The sequence below is a fragment of the Podarcis tiliguerta genome (genome assembly GCF_965153285.1).
Source record: "Podarcis tiliguerta genome assembly, chromosome: 16".
Taxonomy (NCBI): domain Eukaryota; kingdom Metazoa; phylum Chordata; class Lepidosauria; order Squamata; family Lacertidae; genus Podarcis; species Podarcis tiliguerta.
This window is the reverse complement of record NC_139549.1, coordinates 20,180,652-20,204,325: the sequence shown is the minus strand read 5'-3', so window position 1 is coordinate 20,204,325 and position 23,674 is coordinate 20,180,652. Positions and strand designations below refer to the sequence as shown.

At 47.8% G+C, this 23,674-nt stretch overlaps 1 protein-coding gene across 1 annotated transcript in view; it reads left to right on the top strand.

Moving 5' to 3' along the window:
• RNFT2 (ring finger protein, transmembrane 2) overlaps nucleotides 1-402 on the top strand; it is a 31,383-nt gene extending 30,981 nt beyond the window's left edge. The window contains exon 10 of the mRNA XM_083417469.1: nucleotides 253-402. Coding sequence (XP_083273595.1) covers nucleotides 253-387 — 135 coding nt within the window. The 3' untranslated portion in view covers nucleotides 388-402. The remainder of the gene's footprint in view (nucleotides 1-252) is intronic.
• The last annotated feature ends 23,272 nt before the right edge of the window (nucleotides 403-23,674 follow it).

The following is a 23,674-nucleotide window of genomic DNA, read 5'->3' as shown; positions in this document are numbered from 1 at the left end:
TGTGGCTCCTGAGCAGCAAGAAGTTTCTATTCAATATTTTTTTATTTTAAATAAATGAATTTCCGCACAGTGCCACAGAGGGGCGCTCGTTCAAATACTCTGGTGCCCCTCCTAGCGGTCCTTTCCATTGCTACATGCTCGCTGCTTCCTGCTCATTGTACACCATCCTGCATTTTCAGCACCGTTCGCCTCTGCAGAAGGTCCCGGGTTCCATAATAATGACGATAACCTTTGCTCCTTTTGCCTATAAAGCACGTCTTTTGCGAAGAGTGTCTCTGCCTCTGGTTTGACCGGGAGAAGACCTGCCCGCTGTGCCGCTCTGTGGCCGTGGAGACCTTGCGGTGTTGGAAAGACGGTACCACTTCGGCTCATTTCCAGGTGTATTAAACAGGATGAATAGAATGGTGTCTCTCTCTCTCTCTTTCTGTCCTTTTCTCTTTCTCCTTCTTTGGTGGTGGAAAGAAGGAGCATTTGCCTGCATGCTTACCTGAAGTCATTTCAACCCTGCTCCCCTCCCGTCTTGCTGGAGCCTCGCATCTTCTCTCAGGACCTGCCAGGAGCTGTGAAGAACGCCCTCCCTTCATACATTTGATGTTTGCGTTGGCCTCTTCTGCTCAGAGCCAACTAGGCTCTTAAGGGAAGGGAGGGAGAGCGTCTGCTTTGAATGCAGAAGGCCTCTGGTTCAATCCCTGGGATCTCTCCCAGGAGGGGGCTGAGAAACATCCCCTCTGTTTGAAACCCTGGAGGGTTGCTGCCAATCCGTGTAGGCATTATTGAGCTAGGTGGACCCAAGGATATGGGCCAGCATTCTGTTTACTTCCATCCTTGATTTGGATACATGAGGACTAGAATCTTACACTCTCTCTTTTTTGAGGGGAAGAGCCATTGCTTAGTGGCAGAGCATCTGCTTTGCATTTAGAAGGTCTCATGTAGAGGTGGGAAGAAGGAAAAGAAGAAGAAGAAGAAGAAGAAGAAGAAGAAGAAGAGGAGTAGGAGGAGTAGGAGTTTGGATTTGATATCCCGCTTTATCACTACCCGAAGGAGTCTCAAAGCGGCTAACATTCTCCTTTCCCTTCCTCCCCCACAACAAAGACTCTGTGAGGTGAGTGAGGCTGAGAGACTTCAGAGAAGTGTGACTGGCCCAAGGTCACCCAGCAGCTGCATGTGGAGGAGCGGGGAAGCAAACCCGGTTCCCCAGATTACGAGACTACTGCTCTTAACCACTACACCACACTGGCTCTGGAAAGCCAGAGTATCACTATGTTGGCTGTACTGAGCTAGATTGGCCAATGGCCTCACTTGGTAGAAGGCAGCCTCCTGCTTAATTCCAATCTTCATTTGGAATCATGAGGACTAGCATCTTCTTTTTAAGGAAAAATCCATAGCTCACAGCTAATAATAATAATAATAATAATAATTTATTATTTATACCCCACCCATCTGGCTGGGCTTCCCCAGCCACTCTGGGCAGCTTCCAACAAAATATTAAAATACAGTAATGCATCAAACATTAAAAGCTTCCCTAAACAGGGTTGCCTTCAGATGTCTTCTAAAAGCCAGATCGTTGTTTATTTCTTTGACATCTGGTGGAAGGGCGTTCCACAGGGTGGGTGCCACTACCGAGAAGGCCCTCTCCCTGGTTCCCTGTAACCTGGCTTCTTGCAGTGAGGGAACCGCCAGAAGGCCCTCGGAGCTGGACCTCAGTGTCCGGGCTGAACGATGGGGATGGAGACGCTCCTTCAGGTATACTGGACCGAGGCCGTTTAGGGCTTTAATGGTCAGCACCAAGCTGATGGACCAGCTCAGTATTACACACCTTTTCATGTTCCTATAAATGTTTGGAAGCGAGTGGGGGATCTGATGGGCACATCACCTGCATTTCTTCTGAATATTGAGCATCTTCTTTATGTGCAGAAGGTCTCAGGTACTGCTGAGAGAGACTGCAGAACTGCTGCCAGTCCCTGTCGGCAGTAATGAGCCCGATGGTCGAAGGGTCTAGCTGAGTGTTAAGGTAGCTTTCTGTGTTCATAATGGAGGCACCAAACACCTTGTTTCCACCTCTCTTAGGTTTTGGGTGACCTAAAAGGAAGGACTTGTTCACAACGGCTCATAATTAACCGAGGGAATTGGCAACCCCATGCTTCAGCAATGGCCACTCAGTCAATACTGTTTTAAAAGAGGTATAGGACAGATATTTCATAGGGAATAAGCCGACGCAGGTGGCGCTGTGGGTTAAGCCACAGAGCCTAGGACTTGCCAATCAGAAGGTAGGCGGTTCGAATCCCCGCGACGGGGTGAGCTCCTGTTGCTCAGTCCCTTCTCCTGCCAACCTAGCAGTTCGAAAGCACGTCAAAGTGCAAGTAGATAAATAGTTATCGCTCCAGCAGGAATGGAAATGGCGTTTCCGTGCACTGCTCTGGTTTGCCAGAAGTGGTTTAGTCATGCTGGCCACATGACCTGGAAGCTGTACGCCGGCTCCCTCGGCCAATAAAGCGAGATGAGCGCTGCAACCCCAGAGTTGGTCACGACTGGACCTAATGGCCAGGGGTCCCTTTACCTTTAAGCCGATCAATGGTTGTAATGGCAAAATGGAGCTTCTCTGTCTAGAGGCATTCTACCAGCCTCAGGGATGCAACAAGGGCTCTTGCCTTCTCATCCTGCTTTATGGGCTTTCTGCAACCTCGGCCCTCCAAATGTTTTGACACTACAATTCCCATCATCCCTGACCACTGGTCCTGCTAGCTAGGGATCATGGGAGTTGTAGGCCAAAAATATCTGGAGGGCCGAGGTTGAGGAAGCCTGTTCTAGAGGCATCTGGTTTGCCACTTTTAAAAATGGGATTGAATCATAGAACAGTAGAGTTGGAAGGGCCCATGAGGATCATCTAGTCCAACCCCCTGCACAGTGCAAGAATATACAGCTGTCCCAAGTGGGGATCGAACTTGCAACCTTGGCATTATCACAACCATGCTCTAACCCAGGCATCCCCAACCTTCGGCCCTCCAGATGTTTTGGACTATAATTCCCATCATCCCTGACCGTTGGTCCTGTTAGCTAGCGACCATCGGAGTTGTAGACCAAAACATCTGGAGGGCCGCAGGTTGGGGATGCCTGCTCTAACCAGTTGAGCTATCCAGGCTGCATTGGATGGAGCTTTGGTTTGATCCATCCAGGCTCTTTTGTTTCCTCGAGGAATCTGCGTTTCCTACCACATGTTCCCTGGAGAGCTGATTTCCATGAGATTTGGGGAAGCCTGACCTCCAATAACCTCTGGCCTGCATGCCCGCAGGGTCAACATCACCCCTGTGTTAGCCTTATCTTCTGAGAAAACAGTATTGGAGACCAGAGTTTCCTTTTCCCCAGGGATGGGCAGCCTGGTTCGTCCTCCAGATTCTGTTGTACTCCAGATCCCATCAGCCTCAGAGAGCATGGCCAGTGGTCAAGGACGATGGGACTTGGAGTCCAACAACACCTGGAGAACCACAGGCTCCTCACCTCTGATTTTTACTTCCTCCAGCATGATCAGCAATGGTCCAAAAGGTTATTTGCATCAACCAGCTAGGTGTTTAGGATTCTAGTATATATAAGGAAGGTGTGGAATGAAATCATCAAACAGCACATCAGAGAAGCTTCTGGGTCCTGGAAGGGTGCAGTTAATCACTCACAAACCATATATTTGTCATGGTGGCTAATGAAACAGAAATTTTAACTCTTATAGCCAAACATCACTTCCTCTGATTAAATGATGCTGTTTTCAAGGTGGCTGTTATTGAGGATCATAAAATCATAGAATTGGAAAGGAGACACAAGGGTCATCTAGTCCAACCCTCTGCAATGCAGGAATCTTTTGCCCAACATGGGATTCGAACCCACAACCCTAAGATTAAGAGTCTCATGCTCTTATATCATTTTATAGGAAAACCATCTGGTCCAGGTGATTTCCCATTTCCCATTGTTTCTATTTCATTCTCAATATCTGATACCTTCAGGGAGGCTGATAGCATATCTTTTTTATATTCTTCAATGGTTGGTAGTTTAATATCCTGAAAAAAGTTTTCCACCTCATCCTCTGGTATATTTTCTGGCCCTTCATATAGCTTTTTGTAGAATTAAAAGAAAATTGTTATTTATATCTGTTGATGAGGTTGCTGCGATGCTGTTTTCCTTTCTTATTAAAGGTATTATTTGGTTCGTTTTCTTCTGTTTTAGACGATTAGCTAGAATTTTTGTCGGTCTTTCTCCCTGTTTCCAATATGTTTCCCTTAGACATAATAAGCTGAACTCAATTTTTTGAGCTAGTACCTTATTCAGTTCTAGTGTTTGTTGTTGTATTCTTTCATATGTAACCCTGAAGCTAAGCAACGGTGGTACCACCCTTAAGTTGAATCCATGAGTCCAATATGTAAGCTCTCTGTTAATATAAGCAGCATTTCCACGGAGCTCCCAGAAGCTTCTTGCCAACGGACTCACATTAAACGAAGCTTGCTCTGTTGGATGGGGGCGTTGAGTGTCCTGCAAGCTACCTCTGTGTGTGGATTTCAGTGTAAATGGAACTTTGTGTCTGTGTCATGGTCCCTTCCCATCTAGCATCTTACCACACACTACTGCTGTATTGGCCCAAGGCTCCCTGCTCCTCTCTTGCCTTTCTCCTCAGTTCATGTAGACAGGCAGATAGTTGGAAGGGACCACAAGGGGTCATCTAGCCCACCCCCCTGCAATGCAGGAATTCTTCCACCCAACACGGGATTTGAACCCACAACCCTGAGATTGAGAGTCTCGTGTTCTACCGACACAGCTATCCCTCTTGTGATGCACCAGCTCCTGCATGAAGATCCTGGGAACCTGCAGCTTAAAGGGAGTACTTTGCAAAGCTAAACCGTGGAACTTGCTCCCAACAAGGTGTTGTGATGGTGGTCAACTTGGATGCCTGTGAAAGAGTTATTAGGCAAATTTGTGGAGGATAAGGCTATCCGTGGCTACTAGCCACAGTGACTGTGTTGTGCCTCCCCTGTTGGAGGCAACCTGTTTGGCCACTGTAAAAACAGGATGCTGGATGTCTTTGGCCTTTGTGTTCCTGGTGTTTTAACCGAGGTTAAGTCTGACTTCCCCAGACTCTGGCACCCATCCAGAGTTTCATAAGCCTACAGAGGTACCTTGGTTCTCAAACGCCTTGGTACTCAAACAACTTGGAACCCAAACACTGCAAACCCAGAAGTAAATGTTCCGGTTTGCGAACGCTTTTTGGAACCCAAACGTGCTCCGTTTTGAGTGCCACGCTTCTGTTTTGAGTGTTATGCTGAGGTCTGTTTTTGCTATTTATTTTGTGTTGGTGTTTTCGCGGCTCTTTTTGTTTTGTTTTTGTGACTGTGTGGAACCCAGTTCAGCTACTGATTGATTGATTGTGTGACTGCAGTACATTGTTTATTGCTTTCATTTTGTGGATTAGTGGTCTCGTTAAATAGTATTCATGTTAAATTAAGTCTGGAACGGATTAATCCATTTTGCATTACTTTCTATGGGAAAGTGTGCCTTGGTTTTGGAACGCTTTGGTTTTAGAACTGACTTCTGGAACAGATTAAGTTTGAGTACCAAGGTACCACTGTAATAGTGATTATAATGGAAATGGAGCTTGCATCATTTCCCCACCTCCCTGTTTATCCTCACGACAACCCTGTGAGGTAGGCTGAGAGGCAGTGATGCTTTCACTTTCATCGTGCCTCTCTTGGTAACCTCTCCATCCTAATCCCCCAAAATGCAGTTCTGTAAAAACTTTAAATATTGTGCTTAGAGTGAATCGCACCATTGACATTTATTTGATGTACGAACCTGCGTTGGAAACGCATTTGCGTTTTGCAGTTCCGCTTGGTTCTGTGATCATGGTAGCGTCTCACATGGTTTCTGGGCCCTACTACCCCGATTTAGCTCTAGGTACACTGGAAAACAAGTTTGTGTGTTGTGCCTCCGTGTTTGTTCAAGTCTCGGTGTATGTGTGCACACTAAAATGTACCCTCCACCCCACTGGAAGTAATTGCCACACCTCAACAAGGACAGGTCTCCAGATGGCTTCGGATTGATGGAGCTGGTGGTCAGTCTAAGGCAAGATTTCCCAAACTTGGGCCTCCAGCTGTTTTTGGACTACAATTCCCATCATCCCTGACCACTGGTCCTGCTAGCTAGGGGTGATGGGAGTTGTAGTCCCAAAACAGCTGGGGACCCAAGTTTGGGAAACCTTGGTCTAAGGTCAGGCTAGGTTGTGGCACGACTACAACTCCCATCATCCCTGGCTGTTGGCCACGCTGCCTAGGGCTGATGGGAGGTGGAGTCCGGAAACATCTGAAGGGCCACAGGTTCGGCACCTGTGACCCTAAGGCAGCGGTTCTCAACCTGTGGGTCCCCAGATGTTGTTTGACTACAACTCCCATCATCCCTGAGCTCTGGCCATGCTAGCTAGGGATGATGGGAGTTGTAGTTCAACAACATCTGGGGACCCACAGGTTGAGAAAGGCTGCCCTAAGGGATTGCCTTGCCCCCTCCGTGTATCTGACCACTCTGATCTGTGGAACTTACACTCACTGAAATGTCGCACAATGCATATTCCACAGTATTGAAGTTTGGGCTTTTAACGGTGGGCAGGGATTGGCCCTTGGTGGTCAGCTGACGGAATGCCCAGGCAAGCTGGTGTGTCAGCCTTGGAAGCCTAGAGCTCAGAAGAAAGTTGTCTGTTGGTGGAGGAGGTCACAATTTCTTGCTCGGCACCACTAATGCACAGCAAACAGGCAACATGCACTCCTGGTGTGCGTTGGACTTCCACCCACATTTCCCTCAGCTGCGCAATCTGTTGGAAGGAAAACATTTACAGTGACCGATCTTGGAATATTTTGAAGACAGGACAATGGACACACAACTTGAATCGCTTTCCCTTTCTTTCCTTTTTTAATAAAGTCAATATAAATATGTACAAAGTCTCCAGCATAGGAAATTCCTCTTACAAAAGGGCAAGAAAAAGCCACCTCGAGCCGCAAATGAAAGTTACGAAGTGACTTATTAATGTTCGTTCCGTGTCTGCAAGGAGTCGATCTTTCAGTGGAATTCCCTGCTGATTTGACATTCGGCAGCCACCCTCGTGATATACTGTTTCAGACCCCTGTTAAAAACTTCTTTATTCCAGCAAGCCTTCCCAGGCATATATGATTTCATTACATATACTTCTTATTCTTTAATTTTCTGTTGATTTCATCTGTGAGCCGTTGATAATTGCTTTATACCATCTTATGTACATTGCTTGGAGGCTTTTTTATTTATTAAGTGGTTTATAAATTTATCTAAATACAATATAAAATAAAATCTGCAGCGTGCCCAGACAGGCGTCTTGCAAGGCAGCAGCGCATGACTGGGTGTGGAACTGAGAAGAGCTGTGAGGACAATGTTTCGCGCCTGCATTTTCGACCCAAAGAACCACTGGATATCTTTGAGCGATGGCGTGGCAATTTCCTGACCTCAGCTTTGTCCCTAGGAGAGTTGAGCATCGTGGCTTCCTTTTGACTGCAGCTTAGGTATCAACTCTTAACTTTCTTGAATTGTTTCATGGAATTCACCTCCATGTACAAAACGACACAAAACTTATGTTCAGATCACATTAGAAAATTGCAGGCAGCCCTGTTACAAGTACCCAAAAACTACAATTACCCATGACTCCTTCCACATTTACTTGAAATATTTGTATCTTGCTTTTTTATTTATTTTGCAAGTATTCAAAACAGCTTACATACAACAGGGCTGGGGAACCTTTGGCCTGTGGGGCAGATGCGGCCCTCCAGTTCTCTCTGTCTGGCCCTTGGAACCTTCCCCAGGCCACGCCCCTTCCCCCGTGTTTTTGCCTGGCTGGAATGAGCCCTTGAACTTTGATAAGGCCTCGTTTTCCCAATGGAGGAAAGAGAGGTGTGTGTGTAAAAAAAACCCCACAACCCCAGCCCACTGTACAAAGGTAAAATTTACATTCATTGCTCCTCCCACCACAGTTGGCCACGCCCACCACTACCATGTGGCCCTCGGGAGCTTACCAAGAAGGAAATGCGGCCCTCAGGCATAAAAGGTTCCCCACCCTGGTGTGAAACAACAGAGGGGAAGCACTCCAAATAACAACAATATGAAATCAATAAAAACAAGATGAAACGGATGGATAAATAACTAGAAAGAAACCAAGCAGTCAGTTCCTTTTGCCCTCCGGAATTTGTTGGGACTCCAACTCCCATCAACCCTGGCCGGCATGGCCAATAAGCAGGGATGGTGGGAGTTATGTTTCAGCAACACCAGAGGGTCAAAACCTCCCCTTCCTTGCTCTAGGGCAAGATCCCCAAGGCCTGCTGAATAAGGAGCAGAGCGAAATGGCCGTATCACAAGTCAGAGGATTTGTCTCTCTAACCTTGTGTTGTCTGCTCTGACTGGCAGTCGTTCTCCTGGGTTTCAGAGGAGCCTATCCCATCGCCTGCTCTGAGAGACAAAAAGGAATTGAACCTGCAAACTCCAGCGCACAAATCAAGAGCCTTTCCCCATTTTTCACAGCCCTGCCAAGCAAAAGAGGGATGATTCCACCGTGCCAGGGGGGAGTTTGTTCTATAGTTTCGGGGCCACAACTGTCAAGGCTCTGCTTGTTGCAGAGGGTATACAGCACACATACAAAAGTGGTAAAGGATGCAAGGCCTGTTTTAACACACAGGGGTGGTGGGAGGATTGGCGTCCGTTGCACGAGGGCACAAAACGGACACAAAGAAATCTGCAGGTACGGCAAGCGGGAGTGGCCATTTACAGGCGGGCATTAGGCACGTTGCAAGTAATAAAAAACGCTGGGACTCAGCTGGTCTTTTGAGAAATGCGGTATGCGGAGCAGCTTGCAAGCTAGCAATTGGTGGGTCGGGGTCAGCTCTGGCGTCCTGAGTAATGCCATCCACTAATATTGCAGCCCATTATAACTGCAGGCAAAGTAGGGACTACAGCAGATGGAACCTGTGGAAATGAGACCTGACAGGAAGTAGAGAGCAGGGGTGAGACATGTGACTCTCCAGATTGTACTCTGCATAGCTGGAGCCAGTGTGGAACAGGGGTTGGAAATCGGGGGTTCAAATCTCCTTTCCCACTCATAAATGATCTCTCCGCCTAAGCTACCTCACAGAGTTGCGGTGAAGTTAAAATGGAGGTCTTGGGTGGAGCCTCCAGCATATTGCCTCAAGGTCCTTGAATGAAGATGGAGGAAATTATTCAGAAAATGAACTAATAAGCTAATATCTGAGCAAGGCCCTCTGAGAATTAGCATCTGAGCCCTTGAATTTGGGGAGGGGGGAATCAATATTGATCACGTTTGACACCCCAGCCCCCATCTACTGTTACATTAATATTTGAAGAAAAAAAGGGAAGAAAATATATGCCTTGATCGAGCTGCATTTTCTTGCTCTGGAAATCTACACATAGGGACAGAAAAGTGTCTTGTAGCACCATCAAAAATTATTGGATTCAATATGGTAGAAGCTTCTGTTGAATGCGTCATCAGCCGGCAATGAGGGATGCGTTTGCCAGGCGAGTTTGCCATAACAGACTGACAAAGCCACCCTTCTGGAGTTTGTGACTTTGGAAACACAGTTCTCAACACGTTTCCTGAAGCCGTATGTTCCTTGATGGCTGGGAGCCTCACTCCAGCCTTTGGAGTGCCATACCCATCAAGAAGTTAGGAAGACAGGAAACTGCCTTATCGCAAGTCAGGTCACTGGTCCTTGTAGTTGATTATTATCTCTGCTGACTTTGCAGCAGCTCCCCACGACTCTCAACCAGGAGCAAACTTCATGGTGCTCTCTCAATGTCACTGGATGTCAACTCCCATCCATGCCAGCCAGTGTAGCTGATGGTCAGGGGTGATGGGAGTTGCAGTCCGACCTGGGACCTTCCGTATGCAAAAGGCATGTGCTCTGTCGCTACAGTCTTCCAATGTGGAGTTTAGGGCAATGATGTCCCTCCAGCTGCGTGGTGGAAGCCTGGAGCCAGTCTTAATGGAGAAATGATCAGGGAGATCTTAAATAGCTCAGGACAGCAATACCCCAAGGACTGCCTCTTTCCAGATGAACCTACCCGGACCCTGAGATCATCTTCTGAGGCCCTCCGTGTGCCGCCTCCTCGAGATGTCCAGAGGGTGGCAACACGAGAACGGGGCCTTCTCTGCGGTGGCTCCATGTCTGTGGAATGCTCTCCCCAGGGAAGTTCACCTGGCGCCTTCATTATACACCTTAAAGCGCCAGGTGAAAACATTCCTATTTAACCAGGCTTTGGGCTGACTGACATCCAATGCCCTTTTAAAATGTGTTGGGGAAGTGTGTGTGTGGGGGGGGTTATTGGGTTGTTTTTGTTTTTATTACGCATTTTGTGTTTTCATATTGTGATTTTATGTTGTCGCCCCCCTGAGACCTCTGGGCATTGGGTGGTATACAAATTTAATAAATAGTAAATATAATAATAATAATAATAATCTGAGAGGGGGCTGAAGATCAAACAATTCTTTGAAGAGCATTTGCCCTCTTTGGGAGGGAATGTGATGCAGGATTAGTAGCTGAGCTGTCTGCTGCAGGAATGCATCCTGCCTCTGCTCTGCAAATCTCACGCTGTTAAGTCTCCGGCGATGCCTCTCATTCAAAGGAAACTAACTAACCTCTGCAATGCTGACCCTAGATTTCTCAGTGCTCGCAGAAGTCTAGCTAGTAACAGAAGTAAAGGGGGAGGCTGGGATCATTCTGAGAAGAGAGAGAGGTCTGCTATCAGCCTTGGGAAACAGAAACAGAAAAGCACCAGGCCGGAGTCTGTAGAATGACATCATAACCAGAGCTGTTGGGGACCAGCTTCTCAACCTTATGCCCTGCTACTTGGTAGGTGTGAGTGCAATGCCTGCGCCTTCAAACGCTGCTTTAAAAATTAATATGATGTTCCTTCCAGAGCGCATTATGCAACGCTGTGGGCAGACTATGATCTCATAATCTTCTCCGGACGCCTTAGCGCCTGGTGCCTGCACCAGCGGCCACTCGCTAGAAGGTGTCTCTCCCCCCTTCGGTTAGAGAACATTCCCCCAGTCATTGCAAAATCTGCCCGTCATCTCTCATCTCGCCTGCTTGCGGGTGGGGAAGGGTGTTACTGGGGGGGGCTTGTGCGGTTCGGTATAAAAACTGACCCGCCCACCTCAAAAGAGGGTGGACAGAAGATATGAGAGGAACCCTGTTGCAAATACCGGCCGAAAAGCAGCTGGTGTCGGTTTGTTTTTGTTAAAAAAGTGCTCCCTCCTTCCTAAAAAAAACGGAGCAGCCCAAGAAAATTGACCGCCCTAAAAAATGTAAGGCATCAACAACTATACATCCGTGGGCAAACCACAACATTTATATACAGCAAACGTGGACTGTTCTTCTCTAAGTTTTGCAATGACAAAAAGCGACTTGACTGTCTTGGAAGCAGGAAATTTACCAGTGAAAATCTCTTCTCTTCTGCTCTAGGCAAAACAATGTGCTGTAAAACTGACACCATTCCAGCACCCTGAACTCTTTGTTCTCTGAACTCTATTTAAACATTTTAAATTTGGGGCATTGGGAGCAGCTACATGTTGCCATGTCATGCAAATGGAGGGTGTGCGTGTGGAATTATTTTCAGGGGACGGTCGGTGGGCCAGAAGGGGTTTTCCGCCCTTCTGTACCTACTGATTAAGAACATAAGAATTGTCCTGTATCTGGAGCATCCTGGTCTCACAATGGCCAGCATGATGCCTCTAGGAAACACACAAGTAGGACCTGAACGCAACAGCAATTCTCTCCCCCTCCGCACACACACACGTGCAGTTCCCAGAAACTGACCCTCACCTTATTCTTGACTTTACATCCCCTGCAGTCAAAACTGGACTCCAAGATCAGATTTTGAAAAAATAATTAAATTTGTGCCTTGCCGTTCAAGGCCAGAAACGCTCCCAAAGCAGCTTATACTTAGCTCAGTACTGTCTTCTGTTAACTGGCAACAGCTCGGATAGCTCAGTTGGTTAGAGCATGGTGCCTGAGAATGCCAAGGTTGCAGGTTCGATCCCTGTATGGGACAAATGTATATTCGTGCATTGTGCAGGGGGTTGCACTAAAGGGGTCCTGGCATGAAGTAATGGCTTCTATCATTCTGTTCTGACAATGGAGTATCTGATAAATCATTTCCTAAATGTGGACTTAGTTTCAGAATAAAGAGATGAAGCGTACACTTGCTTTTGTGTGTTAACGGTTCATTAACACACACACAGCAAATGAAACATCCGCTGACATCCTGGCGCATGTGAAATGACAGTGATGGCTCAGCTGAGCCAGCTGTTATGGGCCCAAGGGATGAGCTGATGGGAGAGACTGTCCCGGCCAGATGATAATTTTTTTAAATGCAGGAGCAGTTCTGCTTGTTCAGATACGAGTTGCAAGGCGATATGTTGCTGTTAGATCAAGAGAAAGATGTGCATTTTTGAAGGTGTGGACTGGCAATAAATTCCGTGGCAGCCTGGCAGCATAACCAAAGTCCACCTGGGAAATATGTAATGGCATGCTCTACGTCATGAGTGGGGTGCCTCAGATCTGGGGTCAAATAAGCCTCTTCCGCAAGCCTCTCTGTCTGGCGCTAAGGAGCCTTTCCAGGCCACACCCCTTCTCCCCAGGCCACACCCCCTCACTGACTCTGCTTCACCTCCTCCTTCAGTGCTTTGGCCTGGCTGGAACGTGTCCTAGAATTCTGATCATGCCTCTTGGTTGGTTGGTTGGATGGATGGATGGATGGATGATGGAGATGGTTGTGTGTGCAGAAACTAGCTTACAATACAGAGATAAGGGGTTGTAATTACTGCTACACCCACTTTTGCCTCTGGTCCTGCCCCACGTCTGACATGTAGAAGCCTGGAAGGTGATGCTTGCAGGATTAGGCCCAAGGTCTCTCTGGCCCCGGGCTTCCCAAACTTGGGTCTCCAGTTGTTTTCGGACTACAGTTCCTATCATCCCTGACCAGTAGTTCTGCTAGCTTGGGATGGTGGGAGTTGTGGTTCAAAAAGATCTGGAAACCCATGTTTGAGAAACTCTGATCTAACCCAGTATTCTGTTTGCAGGCAGGCAGACGCTGCCTGGAAGGCCACAAGCGAGGCATAAAGCCATTTCACACCTACAAAGAGGTGTGCTCCAATATAAAAAAGAATGTTCCCTGCTCCCTGCTATTCTCAAATTCCGCCTTCATCGTCTGTTGCGTCCCTGCAATTCTATACATGCACCCGTATCGGTCAATTTCTGCAGAACTTGCATTCTAGGAAATCTGGAGAACTGCACTGTAGAAACGACACTCTGAGAATCGCTAGAAATCTGCATTCTAGAAATGGCACTCTAGAAAATCCATAGATTCTAGAGAAACTCTCTAGATATTATTATTATTATTATTTATTATTATTATTATTATTATTATTATTATTACTACCTGTCTTGAGGGTGGGGGTGTGCCTTCTTGACTTAAGTCTTCCACTTCAAATGCCCCTCTCTCATGCCTAACCAAAAATCATCAAAAGTTCTGGATCAGGAGGAAACATAACCACTGAGCACGTTTCCCGCAAAATATGAGCTGTTTATTTGGCAGCCTATCCATGAATTCAGGCCTGACCTGTCAAACTTTGGCTGGCTTAAGCTCCTCAGGGAAGGGAGCTTGTCACTGTGTCCTCTGTAAAGCCCACATGCGCTGATGGCATTATAATAATACATTATAAATCCTAAATCAGTGGTTACTTCATGTAGTTTCTCTACAACCTACACAGTGCACCAAACTCATCCATGGAGGAAATTTGTTTCAAACTGGTGATTCCTTTGCAGGGGGTGGGCAGAGGTTTGCCGTATTTTTTGCTCTATAAGACTCACTTTTTCCCTCCTAAAAAGTAAGGGGAAATGTGTGTGCGTCTTATGGAGCGAATGCTGGCTGTGCAGCTATCCCAGAAGCCAGAACAGCAAGAGGGATTGCTGCTTTCACTGTGCAGCGATCCCTCTTGCTGTTCTGACTTCTGAGATTCAGAATATTTTTTTCCTTGTTTTCCTCCTCCAAAAACTAGGTGCGTCTTGTGGTCTGGTGCGTCTTATAGAGTGAAAAATATGGTATATTGACCAGAAGTTGTTGAAATCCAGACCCCACCAGCCCTGGCCAGCTAGTGGCTAATGGACAGGGATGATGGGATTTGTAGTCTAGCAAACGGGGGCAAAGGCTGTAGCTCCTGGGCAGAGCATCTGTTTCGATTGCAGGAGGATGGCTGGGAATGCCCCCTACCTGCAGAGCTAGATGAGCCAAGGATCTGTCTTCTTATGTTGATTTCTCTGAACTGTAGCTCAGTGATGGGATACCTGCTTTGCATGCAGAAGGTCACCGGTTTGACCTCTAGCATCTCCAGGTAAGGCTAGGAATTGCCTGAAATCCCAGAGAGAACCACACAGTCAGAAGGGACCCTGAGCATCATCTAGTCCAGGGATTGGCAAGGTTTACTTCGCCAGGGATGGTTCATTCCTGCGGAGATCGTTCTGTGGGCTGGATTGCGTCTGCGCAGATGTGATTTTCGGCATCTGCGCAGACAGGATGCGCCGCGGAAGCGAGTCCCCACTCTGCACTGCACCGGTTTAGCACAGCACGGAGCGGGGACTCACCAAGGGGGTGGCACAGTTCCGGGGCGGCTCGGGGGCCGTTTAAATGACCCCCGTGGGCCACTTGCGGCCCATGGGCTGCAGGTTGCAGACTCCTGATCTAGTCCAACCCCTTGCAATGCGGCTGAGCCTTGTGGGAATCGAACCTGCAACCTGGGCATATTCAGCACCACCTTCAAACCAACTGAGCTACCCGAGCTGCTGCCCGTCGGTGCAGGCAATACTGCGCTAGGTGGACCACAGGGGTCTGGCTCAAGTTCCTAGTCTCTCCTCTGCACACAACAACACTCCCCATCTGAACTGCACCCTTCTGCACCTCGTCTGATGAGGATACAACTTCTTCCATGAAAAGTGGGGGTGGGGGATATTTTGCCAAAGAATTCTCAGGCCACGGGATCAATCCTCGGGTTCTGTTTTGTATCGCGGCGACCTCCTTTTATCTACAGCTCCTTCCGCACAATGGAGACTTGTGTTTGACATCATCCCTCAGCCTTTGTAACCACGCTCGATTTCCATGGCAACGCATTAGGCACGCATGTACACAAACACACACACTTATGCAAAGTCTGTTCACGAGCAAGGGTTCTCTTTTCACCTGATCAGGAAATAGCCGGGGTGGGGGCGGGGAGAGGAGAGGAGCAGGAGCTAATGAGAGACAGTTTGCTGCAAAACGAAAAGCCATCTATCTGCAAATGATTTATTTGCAAACGGAAACTGAATTGCTTCCTCGGCTCCTCTCGAAGGGCCGTGGGCTCCCCTATCCCTCCTTCAGCACCTCGCCCCACAGTTTTGCACAGGGAGGCAGGCAGCCTCTCCAAAAGCCCATTGCCCCCCCGCCCCCGCACACAAATGGTCCATCAGACCATGCATGTTTGCCAACCCAGCGACTGAACCCAAAGGCAGACTTACAATTCAACCTATGGACTGTGCAGTAACTCAATGCTATAGTGTTGACAATGAAAGCACTCATGGTTTGGACTTGCTGCCCATACAATACAAGCAATGGCTAGGCTTCCATGGTCCTTATCCAGATTTCTAATACAAATCACCTATCGTTGATATACTTCATAAAGGGGGCTTTTTTCCTACAGACTGATAAAAACAGCTGTTTCCTAGTGCCTACAAGAGTAGCATTCTGGCTAATCAGTATCTCCCCTCCTTTTTCTTTCACAGATCCTCCCCTTCACCTTTATTACTCTAAAAAGTGGGAGCAAAAGGAAATGGGCCCACACCACACCCATCTCCCCAATTTTCTCTGTGTTATTATTTTGGAAGTTAATTCCTTTAACCCCCCTGCCAGCTGTACGACATAACACAGAGGCATAAAGACTCAACCGTGCCTGGACTTCCCCGCTCCAGTAATATAGAGGCTGGCTGTGGCTGCGAGGAGTTGGCAGCAGAGGAGGAAAGGCACTCTGTATATTCTCAGAGGCACTCCTGACACAATACTTCAAAGCTCTGCAGCACCAAACACAGATCCCGAAGCTGAGATTATAAACCCCGTGCAACAGAATCAACTCCAGACTTTAGAATGACCGTAAACTGGGGATTCATGTCATCTGCCTGCTGCTTTCCTGTAACTGGAAAAGCAGAGTTTGACTGTGAAATTCCAAATAAATAGAGGATAAAGGGTGGGGTGGTACTGAAGTTATCCATCCAGCAGCAACATCTGGAGGTCTGGAAGCTTCTTTTAGCATCCTTGGGTATCACTTCTAATTTCTGGCATTTCTCAACAGCTGCATCCCTTAGAAAATGAAGTCTAAGGGAAGGAAAAGAGCAAGCCTTTTGCACAGAAAACAACTGCAGCAGTCTCTGGCTACATCCATTCAAAACGCTGTGGTTCCACTTTCAACACTTCCCCCAAAGGATCCTGGGGACTGTAGTTTGTTAAGGGTGCTGAGAGTTGTTGGGAGATCATCCCCTCCCCCATTCCTCTCCCAAAGTTACAATTCCCAGAATCCCCTGGGAAAAGGGATTGATTGTGAAACCACAATCTGGGAATTGTAGTCCTGTGAAGGGAATGGGGGGGGGGCTCTCCTAACAACTCTCAGCCCCCTTAACAAACTACAGCTCCCAAGATTCTTTGGGGGAAACCCGCACTTGTTTAAAGTAGTATCATAGTGCTTTAAATGTATGGTCTGACTGTGCCCCCCCCCCTTCTCAAAATAACTATTACCTTGGTTAAACAGTACCTTCCCTGCCCTTCGCCAGATCCATGCATATCATTGCTGTGATTTATTTATGGTGATTTCCCCCCCCCCCCGTAGGTCATTCTGACTCAAGGGGAAAGCAAGCCGCATTCTCTGGGTGAACCAACCCCCCCCCTTCCCCCTTTTCTTTTGCATCCAAAAGTCCACCCCATACGTTTTAAAACACTCTTGCGCCACTTTTAACCACCACCCCCCATTCAAAGAACCCTGGGAACTGTGGATTGCTAAGAGCACTGAGAGTTGTTAGGAGACCCCCCCATGGAGCTACAATTCCCAGCACCCTTAACAAACTACGGTTCCCAGGATTCTTGGGGGGGGGGGGAGCCCGTGACTGTTAAAGTGATACAGGAGCACTTTAAATGCGCATTGTGGACATCTCTGTCCATTCAGTTACAAAAGTGGAGGCCCTTCCTTCTCGGTAAGAATGCAATGAACAAGAGAATGCTGTGTGTTTGTGTACATTGTTTCGCTGCAAATACTACCTAAAAACCCCACCCTCCAAAATTGTGGGTCGTTGCTCAGGTGTATTCTGCAACATGCCACTGACGCACTAATAGTGCATTAGTCATGGATCTATACTGGGCTGTTCAGTCCATTTTACCAGTTGTTCTGCGATGTCCCCCCAACGTTACTGCATTATTGCCATCTGGAGGGGGCCCTCTTGCCCTGCAGCGCAACAAAAGCGGGACGAAAAATAAAAATAACCGGATATCATCTGTGGTATAAACAAGGTGACATGATTTCAGCAGGAAGTTATGGGACGTGCACTGGTTGGAAATAGAGCTGTGTGTCCGACCCAAAACTTTTGCGGATGCAAACTGTATTAAAAGTAGAATCGCATATAACCGCTGTGATTCCAGTGGACAATTTAAAACAGGACGTCTGCAGGGCTGAGTGGGCCTGGTAGTTCAACAGAATATGAAGTGGGTAACGATGTCATCTTCAAACAGCACCTTTGAAAATCTGTACTGAGCACAGAGGACAGGCTCGATTAAAGCTATCAAACTGGTCTGGAAGGACGGACGTAATAAACAGAGCACCCCCTCCTTCCTTTCCTATAAATATGAACAACCTTAAAAAAAAAACACATCGCCTGGTTCCACACGGTGGAAGGAAAACCTTAATTGGTAGCACCAGCAAACTAAAGGTACAGAGAAGTCTTATTTTGCCCCTCCTGCCTAGACCTTGTAGACAGAGGTATGTACACCCCCCCACCCATATGTAGAGAGATATAGAGATAGATATACACCCACGCAGGCTGCATCTCGGCAGGGGCTGCTAAAAAGACCCACATCCCTATCGACGGGCCGGTGCCCAGCAGCAGCAGGCCAGAGTGGCTTCCGGTTATGCCAAACTCAGGGCGGTGCCACTCTGCCGCTGGAAAACGGACAGCCGCATCCCGTAGCCGAAAGTGGCCCACAAGGGGATGGGGGTCGCTAAAACGGGCGACTCACACGCCACTCAGACCTCAGCTGTACAAGGCATGCAGGGGCTGCCCGTGTCTGCACACGGAAGGGTTACATTCTTCTTCCTCATCATCTTCATCTGCTTCATCTTCTGTACAAAAGTGCGTTTCACGCGCACGCCTGCCGGTTTCGCCGCCGGACCGCACAGCAGCTTTCCTCTTCCGCCTCGCTTTCTGCATCCGCTGCTCAAGGACTGCAATCCTGCAGGAATGGGGGAACTTCCCAAGCACCCAGATCTTCCTTCATAGCCTACGAAAGGATCGGGGGAGAAGGACAGAGAAAGAGAGACACGTGTAAAAGAGGAGGGAAGGCTTTGCTTGAAATGGATTGTTACATTGGTTGGGTCATTCCTCCACATGTGGTGGACATGCAATAAAAAAAGCTAAAGGCTTTTGGGAACTGATATGCAACGAAATGAAGAAAATGTTTCAATGGGCTACCCCCCCAAAGACCAGAAGCTTTTCTTACAGGCATTATAGGAACGGATGTTCCAAAGAAGATGGCTAAACTCTTTATGTACGTGACAACAGCAGGTAGAAGATTACATGCACAGAAATGGGAAGGAGAGGAGGCTCCAACAAAAGAGGAGTAGCATTTGAAAGTGGTGGACTATACAGAAATGGCAAAGCTGACAGCGAAATTAAGAGATCAAAATGATGAACCTTTTATAGAAGAATGGAGGCCTATTAAAAAAATATATTACAGTCAAATGAAGTTGCGGGCAGGATTCGAGATAAAAGCAGTGGAAGAAAAATGGCAAAATCATTGTAATATGGATAAAGATATAATGCAGGAGAAAAGGTTTGAGTAAGACATTGTGGAGGTGAGGGTGGGAAGTCAACTTATGAAACAACACATAGTGTTCCCCCCCCTCCCCTTCCGTTGGATCCTCACAACAACCTTGTGAGCTGGGCTGGGCTGAAAGACAATGACTAGCCCAAGGCCACCCAGTGAGCTCCAGGGCCACCCATCAATATAAAAATATATAACCATGCAATTTAGCTCAGACCCAGTTAAGGGTGGCATCTCAATAGCAGAGCATCTTCCTTGCATCATGCAGAAGGCTGCGGGTTCAATCCCTAGGTAGGGCTGGAAGAGACTCCTGCCCAAAATCCTGGAGAGCAGCTGTGAGAGAGTGTGGACAATACTAAGCTAACTGGACAAGTTGGTGGGACTTGGTTTAAGGCCGCTCCCTATGTGCCTATATTCCTATTATCATTACTTATCATAATTATGTCATTTTACAGATTGCTTCCCACAAGGGATACTGAAGCGATTCACAATATAATATTCTATTGATCAGCTGCACATCATCCAGGAATGCTCCTGCAGAGCCCACTGTACAGTATCAATCTCTCCTCAGCCTCATCAGTCAACATGACCACACACACAGACACACCCCTCCATGCTAATAAACAGATTTGGCAATCTTAGGCTCTGCATCGCCATTAACCGGAGCCTCCATTGCCAGGATTTGACTCACTAATGAGACATGCTGGCAGCCAAGCTCTGGTCCCATTTGCGGCTCCTGCATCCAGCCAAAGCCTTGCCATCTCTCAGAATTTAACAGGAAGAAACTTGCAGTTAGGGATTACGCACTAAGCAGGGGTTTCGCCAAGGGGGTCAAAGCACAGGATTTAAAGGCCTTGTGCAAAAAAGCACCAGGCAGCCTGATGGTTTCTTGAAAGCCATGTATCTCCTCTAGGGACGGAGGAGGAATCCGATTCAGTTTGCACTGGAAAATGCATTACGTTGGGAGAAACTGCTCCGCGAAAAATGCGTTTATTAGGCAAAGTTGCATACAAAGGCATGGATGTCAGGAGAAATTTGTACTAAAATCCTGGCAGGTTTTCACGAGGACGTTGGGGGAGGAGGGAATTGCAAAATGATGGGGAAATGTGGAAAACTGAACTTAAGACTGGGGGGGGGGGGAATGAGAAGCAGAGAAACTGAAATTTCCTTGCTGCAGGAAATGAAGTTACAGGGAACCAGGAAGAGGGCCTTCTCGGTGGTGGCACCCTCCCACCAGATGCCAAGGAAATAAAGAACTATACAACTTTTAGAAGACATCTAAAGGCAACTCTGTAGCGGGAAGTTTTAAATGTTTGGCATTTTATTATGTCTCTATATGTGCTGGGGAAACCCAGCCAGATGTCTGGGGTATTAACAACAACAACAACAACAACGACCCCTCCCAGTTAACCCAATACTTGCAACCCAGAAGGTGCTGTCTTCACGGCACCAGCAACTGACCCGAAAGCAGGAGCACGAGAGAGAAATCCCGCGAGCTTCCTATTTATCATGTTAAAACATTGCTCACTGCTGAGTCAGCTGGCCAAGCCCCATCGCGAAGGCGACGCCTCCAGCCTTTGCCTGGTTTTGGGGTTGGGTGTTTTTTTTGGACTTCTGCACTGCCCAGCACGAGATGCCTCCGGAAATCTTATCAGTCCAATTCCGAATGCAGATAATTAACTCTGCTGAAAACGTTGACTGCGCGGCCCCACGTCGGCCCCAGCAGCTGACAGCGGGGAAAAGGTTTGGCAGCGCTGATGGCGGTGGACCAAGCTGGCAGTGGGGTTGGCAGGGAGAAGCAGGGCTTTAATTTAACACGCTGTGCCACGTCTAGGCTGGTAGAGCAAAAGGCAGCCGGCGCCAGGCTGGCATAAGACAGGCTGGCTGGGCCTTTCAAGGTGATGTCAGATTGCATTTTTAACAGCTGCAATCCGCGGAAGCCTGGTTCCTCAACTACACCCAACTTCAAAATCAGAGATGAAAGAGTCCCAGCGACACAGAGAGGGTGCATCCTGCGTGGCATCATGCTCAGAGTAGACCCACTGAAATTCGTGGAGGTGGCTAGCCATACCTGCAAGATCGCCTAACCCAGGTTCGCTCTCCAGCTGTTTTTGGACTACATCTCCCATCATCCCTAGCTAGTGGGACCAGTGGTCAGGGATGATGGGAATTGTAGTCCAAAAACAGTTAGAGACCCAAGTTTTTGCACCTCTGGCCTAACCAGATCTATGCCTTCCCGACCACTTCAATTGACAGAACTGGCTCTGTTACAGGTGCCACATGTGCTGTTTTAGCTGTGACCTTCAAAGCGAACACAAGCTGCCCATCAACTGAAACAAAGCGAGACAGAGACGGATTGCAAAGATGCAGTAATAAGTCCGAGGCGGAAGAAATGATATAAATTAACACAGCTGGTGAGGTGGGGTGGGCGGGCGGGCTCTGGGCTGCACGAGCTGTCTAGTTAATTATCCCACCATACGGTTTCATTCGCATCTGTGCCCCAGCCTTGGAACTTCACCCAGAAGAGTTTGGACGGCTTGGATCTCTCACCGTACAGCCGCAAAGAGACGGTACAATCTTTTCTGGCTCGGACCCCCCTCCCAAGCACCTTCAGCACCTACAAAAGTGGCCTGAATTGTTCCTGAAAACAGCCTCCCTCCTATATGGAGGTGGTGGGATCCTTGCAAGGCAGTTCAATAAACGAGAATGCTGCCATGTAGTTTTATCCCCCTCTTCGTTACTTGGTGCCTTCTTGCTATCGTGGACTACAACTCCCATTAGCCCCTGCCAGCACAGCTAATGGTCAGGGATGATGGGAGTTGTAGTCCACAGCAGCGGAAGGACATGGCCTTGGCTATCCCTAATCAAAACAGCCATTGTTCCCTGACTCAGAGGTAGCACCTGACTTAACTAAGCTCCCTCCCATCGCTATAGCACACGACAGCAGCTAAGGGGTCTAACACAGACATTCCCAAATGGTCCATGGGGAGGGTCGGGGGAAGTGGAACATTTGGGAACCGCTGGTCCAAAACGTCACGGAAAGGAATGGAGCCAGCCATTAGACCCCTTAACTCAAGCGCTCCACTGCCCCCATCGCCCGCTTTCCAAGATAGAGTGCCATTGAGCTTGAAGGCTCAGTGATCTTCTCTCATCCCATCTGTGAACGAAGCTGCATATGAGACAATCTAACTTCTCTTAAAGGCTGAAATCCCGGTTGAAGGTGGCCAGTGGTGGTGTACAGTGGTAGCTCGGGTTACAGATGCTTCAGGTTACAGGCACTTAAGGTTGCAGACTTGGTTAACCCAGAAATAGTACTTTGGTTTAAGAACTTTGCTTCAGGATGAGAACAGAAACCGTGCGGCGGCGGCGGCGGGAGGCCCCATTAGCTAAAGTGGTACCTCAGGTTAAGAACAGTTTCAGGTTAAGAACGGACCTCCAGAACAAATTAAGTTCTTAACCCAAGGTACCACTGTACTAGTTATGAGTGTTGGACTAGGACATGAGTAGGCAAACTGAGGCCTGGGGGCCAGATCCGGCCCAATCACCTTCTAAATCCAGCCCACAGACGGTCCAGGAATCAGTGTGTTTTTACATGAGTAGAATGCGTCCTTTTATTTAAAATGCATCTCTGGGTTATTTGTGGGGCATAGGAATTCGTTCATGTTTTTTTCCAAAATATAGTCCGGCCCCTCACAAGGTCTGAGGGACAGTGGACCGGCCCCCTGCTGAAAAAGTCTGCTGACCTCTGGACTAGGACCTGGAAGATCAGGGTTCGAATCACTGCTCAGCCACGAAGCTTGCTGGGTGGCCTCGGATCAGTCGCTGCCTCTCAGCCTAACCCACCTCACAGGGTTGTTGTGAGTTGTAAAATGGGATGGAGGAGAACTGTATATGCCACTTGGTGCTCCTTGGAGGAAAAGTAGGATATAAATGCAGCAAATAAAGAACAAAACAATAAATTTCGTTCACAGAACTTGAGTGTTTATCTGTTCTGTACTTGCTTTTTCTTCCTCAGTCAAAATCCACCCACTGCGCTGTTTGCCCTACGTTCCCTCCCCTTCCTTCACAGAGGAATCACAAATCTCCCATGTAATGCACATTATCTAGCCCCAAGTCCCTGGCCAGATCCAAGTTTTACAGTATCAAACTCCTGCTTGCAGCAAAAATAACCTGGAGAGCTCTGCGGGCAGCAAATCAATTTTCTAGGTTAATTATGTACTGCCTGAAGACTTTCCCCTTTAATTTATTTTTACTTAACAAAATTTATACGCCACTTGATTGCAATAAAACCTTGTTGGTCACTCCCCGAAATCAAGTTCAGGTGAAAGAAATATTCCTGAATTTCTGAACCAGTTGGAAATCCTGAAATGTTTTCATCGTTATAGCTGGAAGCATGAAATCAGCCTCTAATGTTCAGGCCCTGTTTTAGGAAGAGAGGAAACCGCCATCTTGAGTCAGACCACTGGCCCATCATCTATGCCAGCTTTCCCCAACTTGGTCTCTCCAGGTG